Consider the following 19,740-nt stretch of genomic DNA (forward strand, 5'->3'; position numbering starts at 1 on the left):
ATATGTTAAAATTCACCAATTTTGCCATAGAAATCATAATGTTGCCAAAAAAATCAAAATTCTGATGAGTTTAAGTAAAACATTCAAAAGCAAATACACTACATTCAGTGGCGGAAATACAAAATTACAAGAAAATAGCCTACTATAAACAACAAGTTAAGACAAAACAACTGTAAGTCGCACCAATAGCGTAACACAACCATGGAGCTTTTTATTGAAAACTTGGAACTTCCAGATTCGTCATCTTTAACATCCCAATATTTTACCTGAAAACAACGAATGCGACCAAACCAACCTTAATTCTTTTCTCAGCTGTAAGTTCTCTCCCCTCATCTGGTTTAATTCGTTCGCAAGTCTTGTTGCTCTCTCACAATGATCCTGGGCATTTCGCTCTAACGAAGAAATTTCCATTGCGTCACGGTTTTGTTGTCGTTCCTTTTCTGCCTTTAATTCACCGACCTGAAAATATTCGATATTTTAGAATTTCGTTTTCCAGTCGCACAATTTTAATCCAGTGTACGTACGCTCAACAATTTAAATACACAAATATTAACAACTTTGGTGCAAAATAAATTAACAACTTTGATATGCTAAAGACTTATAGACTATCGGGTCCTTACGACTTTGATTCTTTCGGAAAACCCCAAGTCCAGAAACCTCACGTTAGAAGTTTTATCCTACCAAGTAGGATATTAAAAATATTACATGTCATAGGCAAAGGTTAACAGCAACCAATAATTGTAAGCGAAACTGCCAAAACTTGTCTAGTCGTGTATATATAAAGCGAACAACCGATCAAACCTACCGATTGTTGCATTCTCCGCGAGTCATTCTCCGCCTGAACTTTGCAAGAACGCAACTCTCCCTCTGTGCTCACAAGAGCTGCTTTCACTTCTGATCGTTCGCGTTGGATTTGAACCAATTCCCGCTCTCGTTCGGCGACACGTGACTCGAGCTCAGCGATGCGTGACTCGGTTTCGTCGAATTTCGCTTCAACGTGGCCAAGTCTGGAACAAAACGATGTTAGGGATGGCTATTACTCACACAGGCAAAGATATTATTCCAAAAAATATACAAAATTTAATATTTGTGTTCATGAAGCTTGACAAGACAGAGTCGCCCCAATGCACATGCCTTTACTTGACGATCTTAGCTATCGTGTTTCTATCGTTAGGTTCACAGGCATCGAAGCAAAGGCATTACAGCCAAGCTATATTTGCATGTCTGTTTTGTTTATTTTTTGCTGATTAGACTTAAAAACGACAAGTTTTACTCGGTAACAAATTTCGTTTCGGTTTGCAGATGTAAGCAGTTTACAGTAAAATTTCTACCAAACGAAAAATCTATTGATGCACGTTTGTCACAATACATATTAATTATCTCAACATGAAGAGTTTATGAGAAAGAAATTTACAGTAATATGCTGGCTCATCATATTGCCGAGACACATTTAATGCAACAACTCATGCCAGCCATATTGTTCTCAGAACTAATTTTTCTGAATAGTGTCCTTATAGAATTTGATACAAAAGCACAAATAGTTACTTCATATCAGAAACTAGAACCGAAATAATTGCGACATTATTACCTTTCCATGTCACGACGCATCGCATCCCGTTTGATAATTACAGCTTCAAGCTCATCTTTTTGTTCACAAAGTTCATTTTTCAAGCGTTGAATTTCCTTGTTGAGATCGGATACGGTGCGAGAGAGCCTTTCTTCCTCCCGCTCTGCCGCATCGGATATTCTTCGCAATTCCTTCGAATACACACGAAACATTTAACAAAAACCCTAAGTTAATATTTACGCAATAATCTAACGCTCGTATGCAACAACAGTGTATTTAATACACGGAAACATGATAATGACTAAAGACTAAGGGCGCCTGACTCGATACCCTTTTAAGATATTATCGGTGCCCATGACATATTACCTACTGTATGTGCTGTTCATTTTTGTTGTGTGTAGCTATTGACGCAAAAAAGGATGTTTTGATTTGAATTTATTATTTTTATAAAACCACTAGTGGTACGCGACGGCATTCCAGGTGGTACGCGAGCACCTTTCAGTAATTTGCGGATATTGTTCGAATCAAAAAAATCGTAAGTGATCTCAAAATGTTTGTTACTTTATCGCTTAGGATACTTTGTAACACTCAACTAGGTGGTAGGCGTTGAAATTGTTTTACCTCCAAGTGGTACGCAACCACAAAAAGATTGGGAATCCCTGCCCTACGACCTTCCGCAAAGTAAATTTAATACTGAGCACCAACTTCCAGACAACTTCTATTCGTGTTTTTACCTTTTCCCGATCCTCCAGAATCTCTCTTTTATCTTTCGCGTCCTCCTCAGCTCTCGCTGCTTCATCTTCTTTCCTCTTCACCTGTTGGTTGAGGATGTCAAGTTGTTGAGCTCTTGCTCTTGCCTCCTCCCTAAGGGATGTTGTTTCGAGGGAAATGTCATCCCGTTGTTTCATGTTAGCTCGAAGATCCTGTTTTAGTGAACAAGAATGAAGTTTGATAAAAATTCTTTACATAATTTTTAAATGCACTGGCACTGAAGGTTGGTTGATGTTTAAATAGTTTGCATATTACGTCATAATAGGAGTATTTTGTCATAATAGAAGAATAAAGTCTGGAATTCGCATTTGAAGAAGGCCTCGCTTTTCGAGCACAGTCAAAAAGTCTTTTAGGTCATGGTGACCAAACTATATTAAAAATGACCTTTTTCCTTTTCAAACCCCTTTTTGATGCTTTAGTTAAATAACTGATTTCGTGATAGTCTGGCCGACCTGTTCAATATTCTGAAGTTGTTCTTGTGTATCTTGTAGTTCTGTTTTATAAGACGACGCCTCATTCTTCAATTCCTTGGCGGACGCGCGCAAAGAAATAATCTGTAATCAAAAAAAGGGTCAACATTTGCAAAAAAGTCTATCCAGAAGTTTCATAACATTGACTTAATATCAAAATAGGAAATTGGTGTCGCTGATAAAATACAATACCAACCAAACGGCTAGATTCTGCAAAAATTAGGGAACCAGTCTTACTATTTGCAAAAAACATGTTTTTTTTGGCTAGTCATAACATTTATTGACCATGTGTTCTATTGATTCTAATCATTACGGTTACTCTTGTTTTATTTGCTGCCTTTAGAATACTAGGGATACCGTATAGGCGAAATATTTATATTGAAACAAGCAATATCTTGGTTGGATGACCAAGTAGCAATCTAGGCCAGTCCTAGGAATTATTTATTGACTACTAGCGCAAATACCTCTTTGCTGATGGTAACTTTATGATGTTGACATTCTTCAACATCTTTCCTAGCATGAGAGAGTTCAATTTCAATCTCATCGAGTGTTGTTCCTGATTTGTCAATACCGGTTCGAATATCGGACAAAGTCTGAAATAGAAATCATTTTAACAATGGGTCATCGAACATAAACAAACAATACCAAAAGATTTTTGTTTTTGTGATAGAAATTAGTTTTCGCGAAGGTCAAATGTGAAAAACATGTATTTTGTGACACATGCAAAATTTGAAAGAAAAATTAAACGTTTGTCGAGTGCTCCTATTCCTCCGTAAGTCAGTCTTGGTTATTTTTTCTTATACCTTTTTTCCAGCCTGAATTTTATCATCCAGTGACGTCACATTTGACGTCAATATCTCCTTTTCTTTCAGGAGTGACGTCACAGTATCAGTGAGTGTGGATCTCTCGGTGGTGAGGCAATCCACGTCGGCACGATATTTTTCAACGTTCTGTACAAGAGATGATTGTTTTGTGCATATCATGCAGATAGTGCTATTATTAACGCAAAGGAATTACATTTTTTATTCGTAACATCGTAACTGTGGGCTGCATGTTTTGTGTTATTGTAAATCGCTGTTTGAAATCATGAATGGAAAATTAAAAAAAAAACTTTTCTAAAACAAAACAATGGAAAGTTTTTGTATTTAAAAATGTGCAGTTGCGTTCAATGTCTTTTTTGCTATGCAGAACCCCGGTCGTTCGTACAGGCGAAACGTCAGAAAAATACAATCTTTTTAAACAAAAGGTATGTATTTGTTGTTTTTCACCGGAAGAACGAATATTTTATAGTATATATCATGTAGATTCAAAATAAGCTGTTAAGTCCGGTAAATGCCACTTTATTAAAAGGTAAAGTATGTTTTTTAAAAGACGCTTAAACCGGTACGAAACCAAGTCATAAAAAACAATGGGCGATAAAAATACATCGCCACTCATTATTAACCAGTGTGAAAAATCAATCATTCACACCTGTTTGATTCGTTGTAAATCCGCATCTCTTCTCTGCGTATCAGAGTTCATCCTGTCAAGCTCTGATCTTTCTTCCAGCAACCTCCGTTGTGTCTCTGCTAGTTCGGATGACTTTACATCATGTTGTCTCCGTAAGCTCTCAAGCTCCTGTTGTTCCAATCCGAGCATTTCTAACACGTGTTTTAATTCCGCCTTTTGCCTGAAGAAACACAGTTTGCTTTTGATTTTTCTATCCAATAATATCACAAAAAGGGGATTGGGCACCGGTTTATTATATTGTCAATTCAAAGTTTTCCTCTAGACATATGCATTTTATTCGCAGTTTTTAGTAATATTAGTGATTGCCCCGAAGGCCCTACTAAAAAACTAGAGAACCATAGCAGTCAAAAACCAGAGACTAATATGGTGTAGTGCAGAATTTTAATTGTGGAAAACAAATACTGAATAAATCATTGTGGTAAAGTGGATATAGATACAGAATAATGTACTCTAACAATAAAACTCACTTATTAACTTCGGAAATGTGGTTTTGTAATTCCTCCGTCGCTTCTTCAGTTTTCTCTCTAATTGAAGCAACTTCCGCCTTTCTTCGTGTGATCTAAAAAATAAAAGTTTTTGGAATGTGCTATGTTGTTCAATGATAAAATAGTTGGCAAATGGTTCCATTTTTGTGATTTCGTTTGCTGTCAAAGTGAGTATTACGCAATCCACACCATAATGCTTTCTTGCATTCGCTAAATCAGTGGTTCTGTAGGAAGCATCGTATTAGGAAAGGTTAGAGTTCCGGAGAACCCTTCAGAAATTGCCACAGCCGACGGTTTTGCACGTCGTCAGGGCGGGGTATTGGGTATAGTTTTCAACTAGCAATAATCGCGCCTCGGAAAATCCTCATCGGCTACGATATCGCCTCTGCGCAAAGCTAACGAGACATGGGCGGACAACTTACCACAACGCGAGGAGAGCAAACTAACGTTTGTGGTGCGCCGGTCGCTCTACTCACTTGATTTTCCAAATCGGTTTTGGTCGATGTCAGATCGTCAACGTCATGACGCAGCTGTTTTATTTGTTTTTGTTTCTCTTGTACGTCAGCTTTACCCTCTTTCAGCACAGCGGAAAGCTCGCTTTGGTGTTGTTCAATGTTTTCCTTGCAAAAAAATTCGTTCATGGTAAGTACGTACACGTTGACAAACGTGTTTTGATAAAACATCACTGTTGGTGACAAAGTACAGAATAAACATATTATGCAACAAGCTGGATCAGTCGTAAGCTACTAAACTGCACTACTCTGTTATAGTGGTACTGAAATAAAAAAAATATTCATTTATCTTCAAAATTTAACTTTCGCGTGTTGCCCTTGCTTTATCGGGTGCAAAAAACGACAACAAAATGAAATGCTGGTACAAAAGCGCAAAAGACACGAAGAATCTATAAACTCGTTTAGTTTGGTCCTGCAACACTATGATTAACTTACTCTCGATGAAGAGAGAAATAAAATACAGCGTTAATATTAATGCTACCTGTAGCAAGTGCAGTTCGGTATTTTTCTTTCCGAGCAATCGATCCAGACCTTCAAGTTCTTCCCTCTGGGCCGTGGCTTGGTCCTTCAACTTTCCAATTTCTTCTCTTCTTTCAGCCAAAACCTACAGGCAATGAGATATTTACAATCAAAATTTTCGTTGATGATGTGACCTTATTTATAAGGTCTATGCGTTTGTGTTTAGTGGACTAAGTAAATTAAATGTAATGCTTTTTACTAGGTTGTGACAGGGTGTTTTAGCTTTATTGTTAACATTTATTTATTTGTTTTATGTTTATATTTGAATAAGAATACGATTGAACAAAACGAAATAATTGTGTGTTGATTTCTGGGATAATAGGGCTAAGATTCGTAAGGGCTACAGACTGCAGAAATATTGCAATGGCAGCGACGAAGATTGTTAGCTTGGATGTAGCTTGTTGTCAGTGCATTGGCAAGACTAACATTTACGTGTGGTGATATTATGCTATTTAACTCTTTCTCCCTTTGTCACCTTTTCGCTTTCCCGCAATGCTGAGAGTCGGTCAGCTTGCTTCTCCTCCGTCATAATAAGTTCTGACTGGAGTCGTTCCAAGTTCAACGTCATGTTCTCTGTTTTCTGTTCGAGAGCTGTGAATTCTGCCTCTTTGTTCGTCACAATCTGTTAAGAGAGAGAAAACGGTTTATTTAAGCGTTTTGTCTTCTATTTTTGTTATGCAGAAAAACAATTTCAATAATTTCTGTTTTCCTGTAAGTTAAAACCTTAAAATACATAAAATGCAACATTTTAATTCTTATTTATTCCAAATACTTATTTAAAAAATATCCACTACGCCAAATATGCGAATTTAGAGAAATTCGGCCGAGGATTTTACAGTTAAGTTTAAATGCAACTGGGCCGCAAAAAAGACGAAACAATTATTCCACACACTTTTGTGCGACGCTGATGTCATTTCCAACCATAGATTACCCTTCAGAGTAGTTTAAATAACTTTGCTACATTGAACTCACAATTTAATTATGTAAATCCCAACTATGCAAAGCACTACGCCATTATAGCTTGCAACTAAAAATAACACGACAAAAATGTTAAAATAAAATAACAAATTTGTTTGGAAATTAATCTTACTCTGGCCAGTTGCCGACTCTGATCATCAATTTGTATTCTTCGGCTTTCAACTTCCTTAAATTGAGCTTGAAGTTGTCTCAACTCGGCCCTCGCTCGCACGAGTTTCGAACCAGTTTCGCTCGCTTGCCTTTCCAACTCCTCGGCATCTTGTTCCGCTTCAGTAAGTCCAGTGCGCGCACTTTCAAATCGCTTCGCCATTGCATCGGCCTAAAAATAGTTTTTTTTTACATTTTTTTCACGAATCTTCTTATCCATATTACCTTTGCAGAGGACACTAACATGTAAAACTAAGAAATAGTTTCTGTTTTTTTTGTGTAATTTGTCTGTCATTGACCCAATTTTTTTAGAAATGTCACAAAAAATAAAAGCCGTTTCGGACACAATGTCCCAAAGGAAATTGACTGGATGATTATTCGAGTCTCATCGCTAGGCGAAAATGCCCTTTGTGTTGCCCCGGACGTCGTTTTCATAATTTTCGGCGAATCGTTTTCGAGCGGATGACGGTCGAAAACATTATATCGTAAATGACCAAAATAAATTGAAAATTTTTGCTGGCATTTCGGTCATTTGACACAAATTTTTTAGTGAAAAAAAAACACCCAGCTACACAGGCCAAGCAACCATTTTCCAACAATTTAAGAAAATAAATAATAATTTTTGACAAAAGGTGGTAAATTTGACCACTTCAACAATCAATTCTTTGTTTTTTAACATAAATAAAACAATTGTGAAAAACAAACACAAATTACTTTTTGTTCAGCATGATCAGATTCTTCTCTTGACTCATGAAGTAATCTCTCTGCTTCTCGAAGTTCACCTCTTCGCTTGGCGAGAGTCTTTTCAAGAGCAAGAAGCTCCTCCTGCATGTCTTCTTGTTGGAGAAGGGCTTGTTCTGTTCTCATCTCCCCGAGAAGGTCCTCCACTCTTCCTTCCAGTTGACGCCTTACAATTCAATACGGAAATATTGCTTACAATTAGAAAATACACACATAGTTGAAATGGTGGGGTTTTAAATTGTTACCAATGTTGACTTCAATACAACTTTCACGGTAACTGAAACTTTTTTACAGTTATCTTTATTCTTAAAAGGGCAACACAATATACACTTTTGCTAATAAATACTGACATTGAAGAAGTATAGGCTAAAGTTAGAATGTTGGACATGTCAAGCGAATGTTTCAAACATAACCTGTGTTTATCATCAGTGCTGTACTAACTTACTATAGATAAGTTGACTGTGTACTAGGGATGTGCCAAATGGACAAAGATTCGGGTTCGTGCGAATCCGAAAAAAAAGAAACATTATTCGTGCGAACCCGAATATATTCGCCCGTAAGTGTGACGTCAATAATAGTTGGTCGTTTGTATCACGTGCGCAAGTATGTTGCTTCACCAACTATTGTTTTGATATCATACAACAAATAAATTGCATACAGTTGATTTCCGCAAAGTTTAATAAACTTTTGGAAACCAACAACCGAGTCTATAGTACACCTCAGACGAACAGTGGCCTTTACCGCTAGTGTTTAGAAAAAAACGATACTTGGATTGACATAACGTAATAAAGCCGTTATGACATGATTGTCAAAATATAATGTCGAACAACACAAGACTTCCGTTCTTTTGTTTTTAAATGCGCTTCTGTATTTTGGTGACGAAAACCCGTGCTACGAGCAGCGCCCAGAACTATACGATGTTAGACCACCGGGATTTTGATACAATCGCAACGGCATTATGTTCAATCGTGGTGATAAACCAATAGCAAAAACGACTACATCAGTTCTCGTGGCGTTATAAGCGGTGTGCTACCGGTATGGGTCATGCGAAAAAGACAAAAATTTGGCGGTTGTATCACACCATCATATTATGCTTCAATAAATATTCGCATACTAATTTTGCGCAATATTCGGGTTCGCACGAATATGAAATCTGTGCTGATATTCGTCGAATGTATTCGAGTTCGGGTTCGCCTTGGCATATCCCAACTTTGAAAGTGTGGCACTGATGATGAACACAGATCGTGTTTAAAACATCTGCTCTCGTTCCATTTCATTAACTCTATATTTTTAACTATATATGTTATTAACTTTATTATGTATAAATTACTTCATAGCTAAAGTGTATATTTAGCTGTGTTTAACCTGTAGAACAAAGATATTGACATTTGTTTTAAAAAGAGCAGGCATTATAAACACACTTCTTACTTCCTGTTCAGTTTATTAGTCAGTGTGTCCTTCAGATCAGCAAGCTCTTTAGCAGTCTCCGTCTTCTCTTGGGACATCCGCTCTTCATCCTTCTTCAGCTTCTCCACAATCTCCTCATGGCTTTTGATCAGCTCCTGCAGTTGATGAAGTCTTGCTTCCGATTCTTCCAAGGGATGGTAAAGTTCTTCCAGTTCCTGCTTTTCAGCTTTACGCTTCTGTCGACATCTTTCCAAAGCTTCCTATGTAATAAAAAAAAAACATTTGACTTTTGTTTCACATTCATCATATACAGAAGAGCTCTTCAACTTAGTTCCACGGAACCCTAGTGTTCCAGTAACCACTCCCAGGGGGTTTTGTTAACTTCAATGGTTCCATGCAAGTAATTAATTCACAATATTTAATGCTGGTGTTGGTGGAAAATATACGTTTTTCTTTTGTAGTTTTTTAAAAATTGAGTTGAAGAGCACTGACATGGAAAGATCACCTACAAGGTAAATTTGATCCTCACCAATTAATCTTAATATTATATATTACCTTGAAACATGCTCATATTGAGCATTTCTATAATTTCCTACCACTAAACAAGTCAACCCTGCACATGAATTTCTAATCTCTAGTAACTATTACCATATATGGATAACTTCAAACTATTTTTTTTTAAATTAAACTTTTGCAAACCACTTCACACCTGACACTCAGCTAACTCATCCTCCAACTCGTGGTGTTCAGGAACGTTACAAAACAACCCTTCGAATGGAACGAGGACAAGTGATCCGTCTTCTCTCATTGCAATCATTCCAGGCATTCCAGGTTGCAAACCACCTGCTCCAGATTGTCCGACAGGAATTCCTAAAGTTTATTTCAAATAGTGTTTAAAGCTTGACATACAAAACACAGGCTTTTTTTATGAAAGTAATTATAATGAATACATAGTTTGGCATGTGAACAGTTTTATGTGCCATTGTATACAGTAAACACAAAAGAGCAATGTATTTCTGCAAAAATTTTGAACATTTAACAACAATAAAACAAAATTAATGCACAATCACTTCTAATGTGGATCTAAACCACAACTAAAGACGATGACCTGGCGATCACTGTTCTTTCATTAATAATATAAAATACAAAAGCCATAGCTTTTTAACAGGTTCAGTCTGATATAATGCAGGAAGTTATATTTCACACTACGGGCATTGTCAGTTCCTGAAAAGTGATACTTATCCTGCTAAGCTTTCTATGTGTAAATTGTACAATAACTTCAGGACACCAAATTAGTAAGGATGGAAACATACCAGGACCAAATGGTACAGGCGGGGGTGACGGAGGTGATCCCCCTCGTTTGGACTTGGAGTAAACCCATTTTCCAGGGGATTGACCCTCAGGCACAAAGTAATAATACCCAGGCCATAGTGTTCTAATGTGTTGGGTGTTGGCTGAAAGTGCATTTCTTAAAGCTTCGATTTCATTTAAGAGATCATCGACCTGCAGAAAAAGACGTATTCAATATCGCAATTCAAGATGGTTGAAAAAACACCTTGTACAACCGGTTTGGTAATAAACGGATATATTTCATGATGGAACAATATAATTCAATTCAAAAATACAACAAAACTTTACTACTTGTCAGAACAGAGTTTAGTTTTGCTTAGCAATAACAAAACAACACAAAAAATTAGGCAGTAATTTTTCTTACTTCATCTTGGTTGTCAGTCTTTAAACAGCGGAGGGCTTTTTTAAGGCGGTCAACTTCCCTCTGTCGCACTCCAAGCGTGTCACGCAACTTGCGCACTGTACCATGATTCTGACCACCCTATAATAAACATTATTACAAACAGTGTGTCTTGGAAATTAACAAAAAATATTAATGTAAAGCAACAAATACACAGGTGGGTAAATACAGGCAAAAGTAATTTGATAATTAGTCAAAACACAGATAAAGCTTGAGTTTTACAAAAGAAACATGCTTATTTTTCTTCAAATGAGCTTACATCCATTTCATTTTCATGAGCATGGAGTAAATCTTGTAAAGCTTTTATCTCTTCATCTGCCCTTGCAAGATCTCGAAGGGCTTTTGCCGCTGTAGCTTCAGCATCAGCTGTTGCTGCCATGTCATCAGCTCTTTCCTCCTATAAACATTTGAGCAATTTTTTAAGTCCAAATTTCAGGTATATCAATAAATAATAACACAAATGAGAGTTAACATTCTTAATCAGAGTTCAATGTTGTTTATTCACAACTTAACTGCTTCAAAATTTTTATTTTACAACATTTACTTTTCTGCATATGCAAATAAGATAGTAACTTAGTGATAAACAACCAATGCAAATGAAGTTAACGACAAGACATATTTTCAGCAGAACAAGGTCTGAAATTCGTTGTTATAGCAACATTGACTTTGTGGAGATAAGCACCCATCCCATAAACCATTTAAGTGCAAATCAAACAATTAAAGAGTTGGCAAAAGTGCTCTCAAACCTGGCTACTGAAACTATCCGAGCTACAATATCTTCTTACTGGATAAGTCTTCCTATTAACAGCATTGTCACACATGAACAAATAGTTTGACATTATGTAACTAGATTAACTCTATTAACAAAAAGATATTAATAAAATACAAGATATGACTATAGATGTAAGTGTGACGTCAATAATAGTTGGTTTAACCAATTGTTTAAAACATTTAAGCATGCAAGATATGTTTTGCTTTCAAACACATTTTTCGTTAAAATAAAATAAGCATTGTAAACATCTTATCCACTCATCCAAATAAAAATGAACTTCAAAGCCCAAGTTAAAACAACCAATACTGACTTAGTAGTTGATTACTGGAGCACTACAGTCCAACTCAAGTTCTGTTCATAACAATGCTCTCCAAAACCACAAGCCATCACTTACTTACACTTAAAACAAAGAAAAAAAGGGAGCTAGACCCTAAAACAATAGCTTAGTCTGTTGCAATGCCAAACATTGGCCTTTGTGTGTTTGTATTGCCTGCATGTGGTGGACAATAGCACAAAACAATGGTGGTGAAAAAAATGTGCTATTCGTTTGCTAAGAGCACATTCCTTTATTGGATTAAACACATTTTATGCCAACTTTCTTTAGCATGATAACATTCATAAGGTAACAACATAACTTTCCAAAAAAAGTTTTTTACAGCAACATATATTTGTCAAACATAACCAAAAAAGAATTACAAGCGGATTTTTTGACATCTTTTATGTGAAACCCTAGGTCAATAGTCTTGTAACAATTGTTACATATATGTTGTAGGTAAAAGGTATTTTATAGGCCTTGTTAAATGAAAAACTTGCAGAAATTAATATATATAAAAAAAATTTTTGGAAAAAATGCAAAACAATCAAAAAGTAAACCAAATATTTGAAAAAAAACACATTTAAAAACATGTATTACTTTGTCCAGTAGATTATATTGTACAAATTTACATTTGAAAAAATATATTTTTAATATTTATCGACCAGTAACAAACCTCGAGCTCTTGCAGTTTATTGTGGAGAGCCTCGATCTTTGCTTGATTTTCCTTCAGTTGTTTTTCAGTTAAAGCTTGTCTGTCTCTCATTCCACGACGCGTATCCCCAAGTTCACGTTCCAAATCACGCAAAGCAGCTTGAGATCTGTATCATGATGTAACCACATGTAGAAATTGCAGAAAATATCTAAAAACTACCAACGCTGATATTGTGTATAACATACAGTATTTTTTAGTTCACAAAAGCTTCATATTTGTGATAATAAGTCATGTTGGAATCAACACGTAATCATGTTACTATAAAATTACCTACACAAGCCTTTTTTAAGGTTTAGCTGTTACATTTACCAAATATTTCTTTGTCATCTATCATCGATTTTGCTCCTGTGCCAACACACCACTATATTTGCCTGGCTAAGACTGTGAATTGCAACAACCACAAAAGCCACACTTACTTCATTCTTAACCAAACACAACACAAACATCCTATAATCACAATGTGGCGTCCTGCACACAATACAACAATAGGCTTTCCAATATCAAGGTAAACTTTATGAAAGCACAGCGAGTGAGACTTATGTGTTGCTCAAGAAAAAGGGGAAAGATAGGGTGTGGAATTGTGCATGTGAGTAATAAATTTGTGTATATGAGTAATTAAACATCTTCAAGGATACATAAAAAAATAGTAAATACCCAAAATATTAAGTTTATATATAATAATATTACAACTGGATAAACTGAGGTGTTGTACTTTACTCGCTTGGCAGAACAACTATTTCTAATTTGAATTTTTAGCAATTCAAGCAAACTAATTTCAATCAGTCCTTAACAGGGCAAAAGAATCTTCACACAAAATGACAACAAAAGAATATATTTTTTTATTTACTTTGCATCGTGGTATCTTGCTTTCTCATCTCTTGCTTTAATTTCTTCCTCCCTTTTCATTTTCTCCTTTTGTGCCAATCTTCTCATGGCAGCAGCCTCTTCTTCAGCCTTAAGTTAATTTCACTTAACAATCTCAACAAATGGCAGACACAAAAATTCACTTAAATTACAAAAAAACCTGCCATGAAATATTTTTAATTTAAAGCGTTTTGACTTCTGTTTGCACTCTCAATGCAAATAATTCACAAAAATACTACTTGGATATATGAAGTAGATTTACTTTAAAATATAATTAGAACATTTTTACATTTAACTGAAAATACAGAAGAGTTAGTACAACCAAGTGAATGGAGCTAAAAACATGCTGGTTATAAAACAAAAACATAAGCAAAATGATGATATTATTTCATTCACTACTGCATGCAAGCATTCCAAACCTGAAAAAACAATAACAAATTAAAAAGAATTTAACAAAACATTTGTACAAAAAAAGAACTAATTTGAATCAAAAAATTGTGTAAAACGTAAAAATGATTTTAAACTTTGAATAAAGCAATATGATGACTGATAAATAAAAAAAATATAAATCATGCAGCGATTTCTTAAACACACTGAACCTGGGCATTATATGTACATGTCACAAAGCTTTTTTATTAAGCTACCAATTTTCGGTAGAACTAAAGTAGGTCTTTTGTATGCTTGTGATTTGCATTTTTACTTGTCATAAAGAATGTAGTTTACTGTAAAAATCATTCTTTGTATTGATTTATTTCCAAACATAATAAATGCAAGCAACACAGTTTTACAAGGTTAATCTAAGCAAGCAAACTAAAAAACAAACAAAAGTTCTTCAAAAAAGTGCAACCACAAATCCTGAAATGGTGACATACCTCCATTAATCTGTTTCTCATTTGTTTCATCTCCTCATCAAGATTGCGCAACATTTGCTCATGGTTTTTCTTCTCAGCTTCGATTTTTGCATCTGTGGCCGCTTCCATTGTTTCCCTGTATTCCTGTTGAGCCTAACCGAAAAACAAAAGTTTACTGAGATATATCAGAAATTCTTCCAGAAAGAATGGCCAAGTGCATTTGAGAGGAATGTAATGGTTGCATCACTGGATAACAATCACTACTTTTAGTACCAGAATATTGGCAGATTTAATGTTATTTTACCTCCATAAGTTTTTTCTTTAGATTTGCCATGTGTTTCTCCAATGCTTTTAACTGTTTTTCAGACTGCAAGCGATCTTGATTTTCTTTGTCTAAAATAAAATTGGAATAAATCAACATTGAGCACTTTAACAGTCAGTTGAAAACCTTGTGAAACAAACAAGTTAGGAATTATTACAGAAGTTGTTAAAAATATCGGCTGCCAATTCTTTGCTGGCCATAAAGCTATCACAAGATTTTAATAATGTAAATTTCATTTAAACATACTAGGTAAAAATTTTTGCGACAGCAAAACTGCCTGGCACAGTATTGCTCATTTCGAACCCTGATTGTAGCCCCACAATTCTTCAGATTTTAAATGATAATTGATCTGGGTGCGCAAAATGTTATAACAACACACCCAAAACCTGTTGACGTTTTTCAGAGAATTTAAAACTGCTGTTTTTGATAGTCTTGTCTTTTCTTTGAAGACGAAAACTTATAACGTTGATTTTTATATATAGTGCAGCAATTCGGTAAGAAATAAAATTTTAAAGCGTCCGAGTAAACTAATGACGTCACGTCGTCACCCAACAACATTGAAACAAAGCACGGTTTTGGGACCTGTGAGTTTAGTCATATTTCACAATTAAAAATGTGGTTACAGAAACGCAAACTAACAAAAGGCTCTTAAAAATCTACGGTTTTTTATTGCTAGCATGGTCTTTTTTCAGCATCAGCATCAGCAACAGTAACGCAAACACTCACCAACAACGTCGAACAACACATGATGAAGTCCCCCCAACGCTTTGTCAATTTGTTGATTCGCCCCTCGAGGTTTTGGGGGTTTTCTGTCACCCCGTCTTACAGCTTCACCCAGAGAGGCGATTTGCTCTGCAACCTCATTCGGTTGAATCATGGAACCGACCGCACGGTGAAAACGATCGTTCAACGCATCTTTTTCGCTCTGCAAAGGGAAATAATGCTTTATAATTACAGGAAACAAGCTCTATGGAAGGTAAATGCGCAATGTGATTGTGGGTAGATTTGTGCATTGTAATGATGCACCGAACGAATCTTTTAGTTATTTGGCAAAAAGGAAAATTTTGGAACGGTTTTCGAATGTACAGAATGTGTGATTTTTTTATACACCAAGCTTTTAAAAGCAGGAAGAATATAAGTCATGCTGCTTCTAAGTAACATATAACATATAGTACTTCATACAGCAATTCCTGACAGACTAACATTATGGTATTTACTATAAAAATATAATAGTCGTATTATGATGGGTTGTAAATCCTGATTGCAATTGTTTTATACTTTTAATTTTAATCTTATCGTCTTCAACTCACTAGTTGAATTGCAACTTGGAATCACACTAATTACTATAAACATGTAAGGCTGTTTAAAATAAAAAAAAATGCAGTTAATTGTTGCAATTGATGCAAAATTAAAACGGCATTTATCAAACAATGCACTTAAAGAGATATTCGGCACAAACCTTAGCTTTTGCACTTGTAAATCTACTTCATTATGTAACAATTGTTTCTATCAACAATTAAGGTGTGTTGTTGTGCAATGTCACAAATTACGTGGTTACACGTCGAATTACGTTGTATTGTGACCTCATAGTTTGATTGTGATGGGTGAAATACTGTACAGTGGTAACGGAATGATTATAAAAAAAGTGAGCAGACTGTCAACAGCTTATTCTGCAGCAGTAAAGCCAGTTTCCAAAACACGCCAATTAAACTAACTCGACAGCGTCGCCCAAGAAAAACAGTCTAGGGTCAGACGCGACATGCAATCAATCGATGTGGCATGAGATTGGAGTAATGGCATATCCGCTAATAGCGGCCGTGGTCCAAAAGTTGGGGAAACCATGGTATTAATCAGCAAGAAATTCAACAATTGTTAGAGTTCCGGAGAACCCTTCAGAAATTGCCACAGCCGACGGTTTTGCACGTCGGCAGGGCGGGGTATTGGGTATAGTTTTCAACTAGCAATAATCGCGCCTCGGAAAATCCTCATCGGCTACGATATCGCCTCTGCGCAAAGCTAACGAGACATGGGCGAACAACGTACCACAACGAAAGCAGAAAACTAACGTTTGTGGTGCTCGCGTCTATTCATACGTTTCACCCACGTTCGTGAAAATGGTTTAATGTTACGTTATAAAGCAAACTAACGCAGAACCAGTTACTTTGTGGAAAGGAGAAAGGTAAACGGTTGTAAATTTGGGCTATTCATTAACATCTTTCATATTTCTTACATAATTTTGGTAAACTATGCACACAAACTTTCATATGATAACGTGTCCTATGATATCCTTTCAACCGATGTTATATTTACATGTTGAGTGCAAATTAGTGCGAAAAACTGCTTTGTTGCACCAGCCTCGTCCACTGCATTGATATTGTTCTTACTAAAATCCGAAATAAATTGGTCATTTGTTTGTGTTTGATTAATGGGGCGTTTTGAAGTAACCAAGCATTTTTGGGGGTTTGCATAGACAAAAAGGACAATCGCATATAACTTACTTTAATACACTGTAATAAATATTCCTGGCAGCATCAGCAATGAATAACTTACTTTAAGGTGACCGATTTCTTTTTGCATTGCGGCAGATTCTGCTTCACGGTCACCAACAGTGTTTTGCAACATTGCCATCTCTTCCATTTGTTTGCTCAAAGTTGCACGGTCCTTCTTGCTCTTGCGATCAGACTCTTGCATAGATCTGCTCAACCTGCGACAAGTTGAACTTGATCAATGTACAACAACTAAAAGAAATTATTTCCCCCAAAAAAATCCTTTCAACATTTCTAAAAGCAAGTAAAACAAAAATATCTTCATACTCTTCGATTTTTTGTTCTGCTGTTTCTAGCTGCCTTTGTAGATCGGCATCGTGGATGGAAAGTTGATGAGCTTCAGTTTGAAGTGCGCTGTTTAATTCTTGCATATCATTCATTGACTTGTTTAGAGCATCAAGCTAAAAAATTATAGCCCAAATTATTTCATGTATAATTGGAGGTAAAGTTGTGCAATTTGATTCCATACAAAAAAAAGGCAAATTAAATACCACAACCAATGACACCAACATTAAACATATTTAAAAAAATTGTCCTCTTAAATAATTACTCTGAAAGAAATATAATTATTGGCATGTTCATTACAAATTTGTGATCACATTACAAATACATTATTTAAAAGGCAATTAAGATGAATATGTAATTAAAATTGTTTATAAACATTTTGAGACAAATTTGTTTAGGTGACATATAAAATTACAAAGCAACACAACACAAGCATGAATTGAAATTCTTCTCATTGCATTCAGTGCAGAATGAAAGCTTTTTATGATTAACCACCACCATAACACAACATATATCAACATACCACTACTTTCAAATTATCCTGAAGTGACCAACTGCAACACATGATGAATCAATATTAATTACAAAAAATGCTAAAATACTGAAAAATTAATTGAAGTCAATCTTGATGTCAATTGCAACGAAAAGCACACACAGTTGCAGTTGGTAATCATTGGAAAGAAAATGTATTTGTCACAATCATTGGAAGTGTTTCTACCTTTCGCAACACATAGTAGCTGGTGATGTGTAGTTTAACAATTTATGGCAGATATGTAATTTCAATACTGTGGCAAAAATTTATTGAAGGTTATGTAATGTCACTGACCAGTGCCAAACTGCACACAAAAAACTGTGAATTGTTTTAAAAATCTAAAAACCTTTAGAAATAATTCTTAAAAAAATTGACATATATTTCAATTTTAAATCTGCCATAAATATAGAACATGATTGAAGGCTGTAGCCATGCTATGTGTGTTTTTTACTGTAAGTTTGGTGGCCTCGTGAACTTGCTGTGGAGAGGCCTGGCTCGATTCAATGGCATTTGTGAGAGATTCTGCAAGAGTTTCATCGGCCTGTTTGGGTTTTCTCCGCCCCAAGTCATGCATGATCGATTCATTAAGGTCTTGTGATGCTTGCAAAAGCTCATTAAGCTCACCAAGCACAGAAATCTGAAGGGTTAGCTTACTAATAACAACTTTTTAAGTTAGACCATATTAAATGGATAAAAGAGATATTCTACTGACAAAAATGTTCATGTCTCAAAAGTATAACAACCTAAAATATACAGTTTATTTAAAAATAAGTTTATTTAAAATTAAACTGTAACAAAACTATAATAAATAACTGTACAAAGACCGTTTAGTTCATTACATGCAGAGCATGCTGTGCTTTGACGGTTAATGTATTTTTTGCAAACAACAAATTAAGTAAACTTTAGTTAACAAAACCAAAGTGTACTCCACAAACCAAATTAAAATCCACCCAAAATCTTAAATTTTGTCAGTGCACCATCGTTAAGGTATTTAATTATTTCAATTGAACATAACTTGATAACAAAAAAGAAAGTCTATTAGTCTATTTATTACATTAAACTTTTTTTTAGGTTGATGTTAAATGCTATATATGTTGAAAAGAAGTTTCAATTACACATAAACAATGTCACACATACAGTAAATCATGTTAGACATATTAATTTACCATTATCTTTTATGTTTGTTTCGTTTAGAACTGAAGATGCTTATTAAAGCAAAACATGTTTTCAAAAAAATAAAAGTGTTTTGACACAAGACATTATAATATTTTAAAATTGACATTGAGGTTTTTACTTGTGTCGTGAAAAGAAGTGTTGCTAGTAAGGTTGATTTCATGATGTAAAAATATTTTCATTATTACATTTTAACTTAACAACAAGTCAACATATATAACAGGCACCCACCTGTTGCTGGAGTTGTCCATAATCATCTGCATCAGCTGCTAACATGGATTTTTCCTGTTCAAGTGCCGCTAATCGACGAACAAGTTTCTCTTTGTCTCGCAACAGTTTGTCAAACTCCACACGTTGTGCATCTGCCTTCTGTTTAACATTGACAAGATAATCTTGCAAGCCATTTACAATGTCCTCCAGTTCATCTCGAAGTCCTGCATCGGAGGACGTTGTGCCTAAATTTGAAAAAAATAATTATTTGAAAAGCACCTTCTTTTCCAAAGATAATTTT

The 19,740-nt window shown here is 35.3% G+C and overlaps 1 protein-coding gene and 2 non-coding genes across 3 annotated transcripts in view; all 3 read right to left on the minus strand.

Moving 5' to 3' along the window:
• The window catches only part of LOC145914701 (centriolin-like), a 28,967-nt gene that overhangs the window by 2,587 nt on the left and 6,640 nt on the right, over nt 1-19,740 (minus strand). The window contains exons 14-40 of the mRNA XM_083002521.1: nt 19,461-19,684; nt 17,507-17,640; nt 17,244-17,397; nt 15,420-15,618; nt 14,676-14,764; nt 14,393-14,524; nt 13,504-13,610; nt 12,618-12,762; nt 11,116-11,253; nt 10,821-10,937; nt 10,420-10,609; nt 9,816-9,976; nt 9,128-9,366; nt 7,673-7,865; nt 6,924-7,130; nt 6,309-6,455; nt 5,796-5,918; nt 5,279-5,422; nt 4,785-4,876; nt 4,279-4,477; nt 3,612-3,758; nt 3,273-3,401; nt 2,791-2,892; nt 2,302-2,490; nt 1,589-1,758; nt 806-1,007; nt 296-459 (exon numbers count right to left, since the gene is read on the minus strand). Of these exons, the coding sequence (XP_082858647.1) occupies nt 296-459; nt 806-1,007; nt 1,589-1,758; nt 2,302-2,490; nt 2,791-2,892; nt 3,273-3,401; nt 3,612-3,758; nt 4,279-4,477; nt 4,785-4,876; nt 5,279-5,422; nt 5,796-5,918; nt 6,309-6,455; nt 6,924-7,130; nt 7,673-7,865; nt 9,128-9,366; nt 9,816-9,976; nt 10,420-10,609; nt 10,821-10,937; nt 11,116-11,253; nt 12,618-12,762; nt 13,504-13,610; nt 14,393-14,524; nt 14,676-14,764; nt 15,420-15,618; nt 17,244-17,397; nt 17,507-17,640; nt 19,461-19,684 (4,237 nt within the window). The remainder of the gene's footprint in view (nt 1-295; nt 460-805; nt 1,008-1,588; nt 1,759-2,301; nt 2,491-2,790; nt 2,893-3,272; nt 3,402-3,611; nt 3,759-4,278; nt 4,478-4,784; nt 4,877-5,278; nt 5,423-5,795; nt 5,919-6,308; nt 6,456-6,923; nt 7,131-7,672; nt 7,866-9,127; nt 9,367-9,815; nt 9,977-10,419; nt 10,610-10,820; nt 10,938-11,115; nt 11,254-12,617; nt 12,763-13,503; nt 13,611-14,392; nt 14,525-14,675; nt 14,765-15,419; nt 15,619-17,243; nt 17,398-17,506; nt 17,641-19,460; nt 19,685-19,740) is intronic.
• Nucleotides 5,059-5,199, minus strand: LOC145914834 (U4 spliceosomal RNA). Its single transcript, XR_014403403.1, has one exon. It is a non-coding gene; the product is annotated as a U4 spliceosomal RNA (small nuclear RNA).
• On the minus strand, nt 16,571-16,711 carry LOC145914831 (U4 spliceosomal RNA). The gene has a single exon (XR_014403400.1). It is a non-coding gene; the product is annotated as a U4 spliceosomal RNA (small nuclear RNA).

The sequence above is a fragment of the Ascidia mentula genome, chromosome 9 (assembly GCF_947561715.1).
Source record: "Ascidia mentula chromosome 9, kaAscMent1.1, whole genome shotgun sequence".
In the NCBI taxonomy this organism is placed as follows: domain Eukaryota; kingdom Metazoa; phylum Chordata; class Ascidiacea; order Phlebobranchia; family Ascidiidae; genus Ascidia; species Ascidia mentula.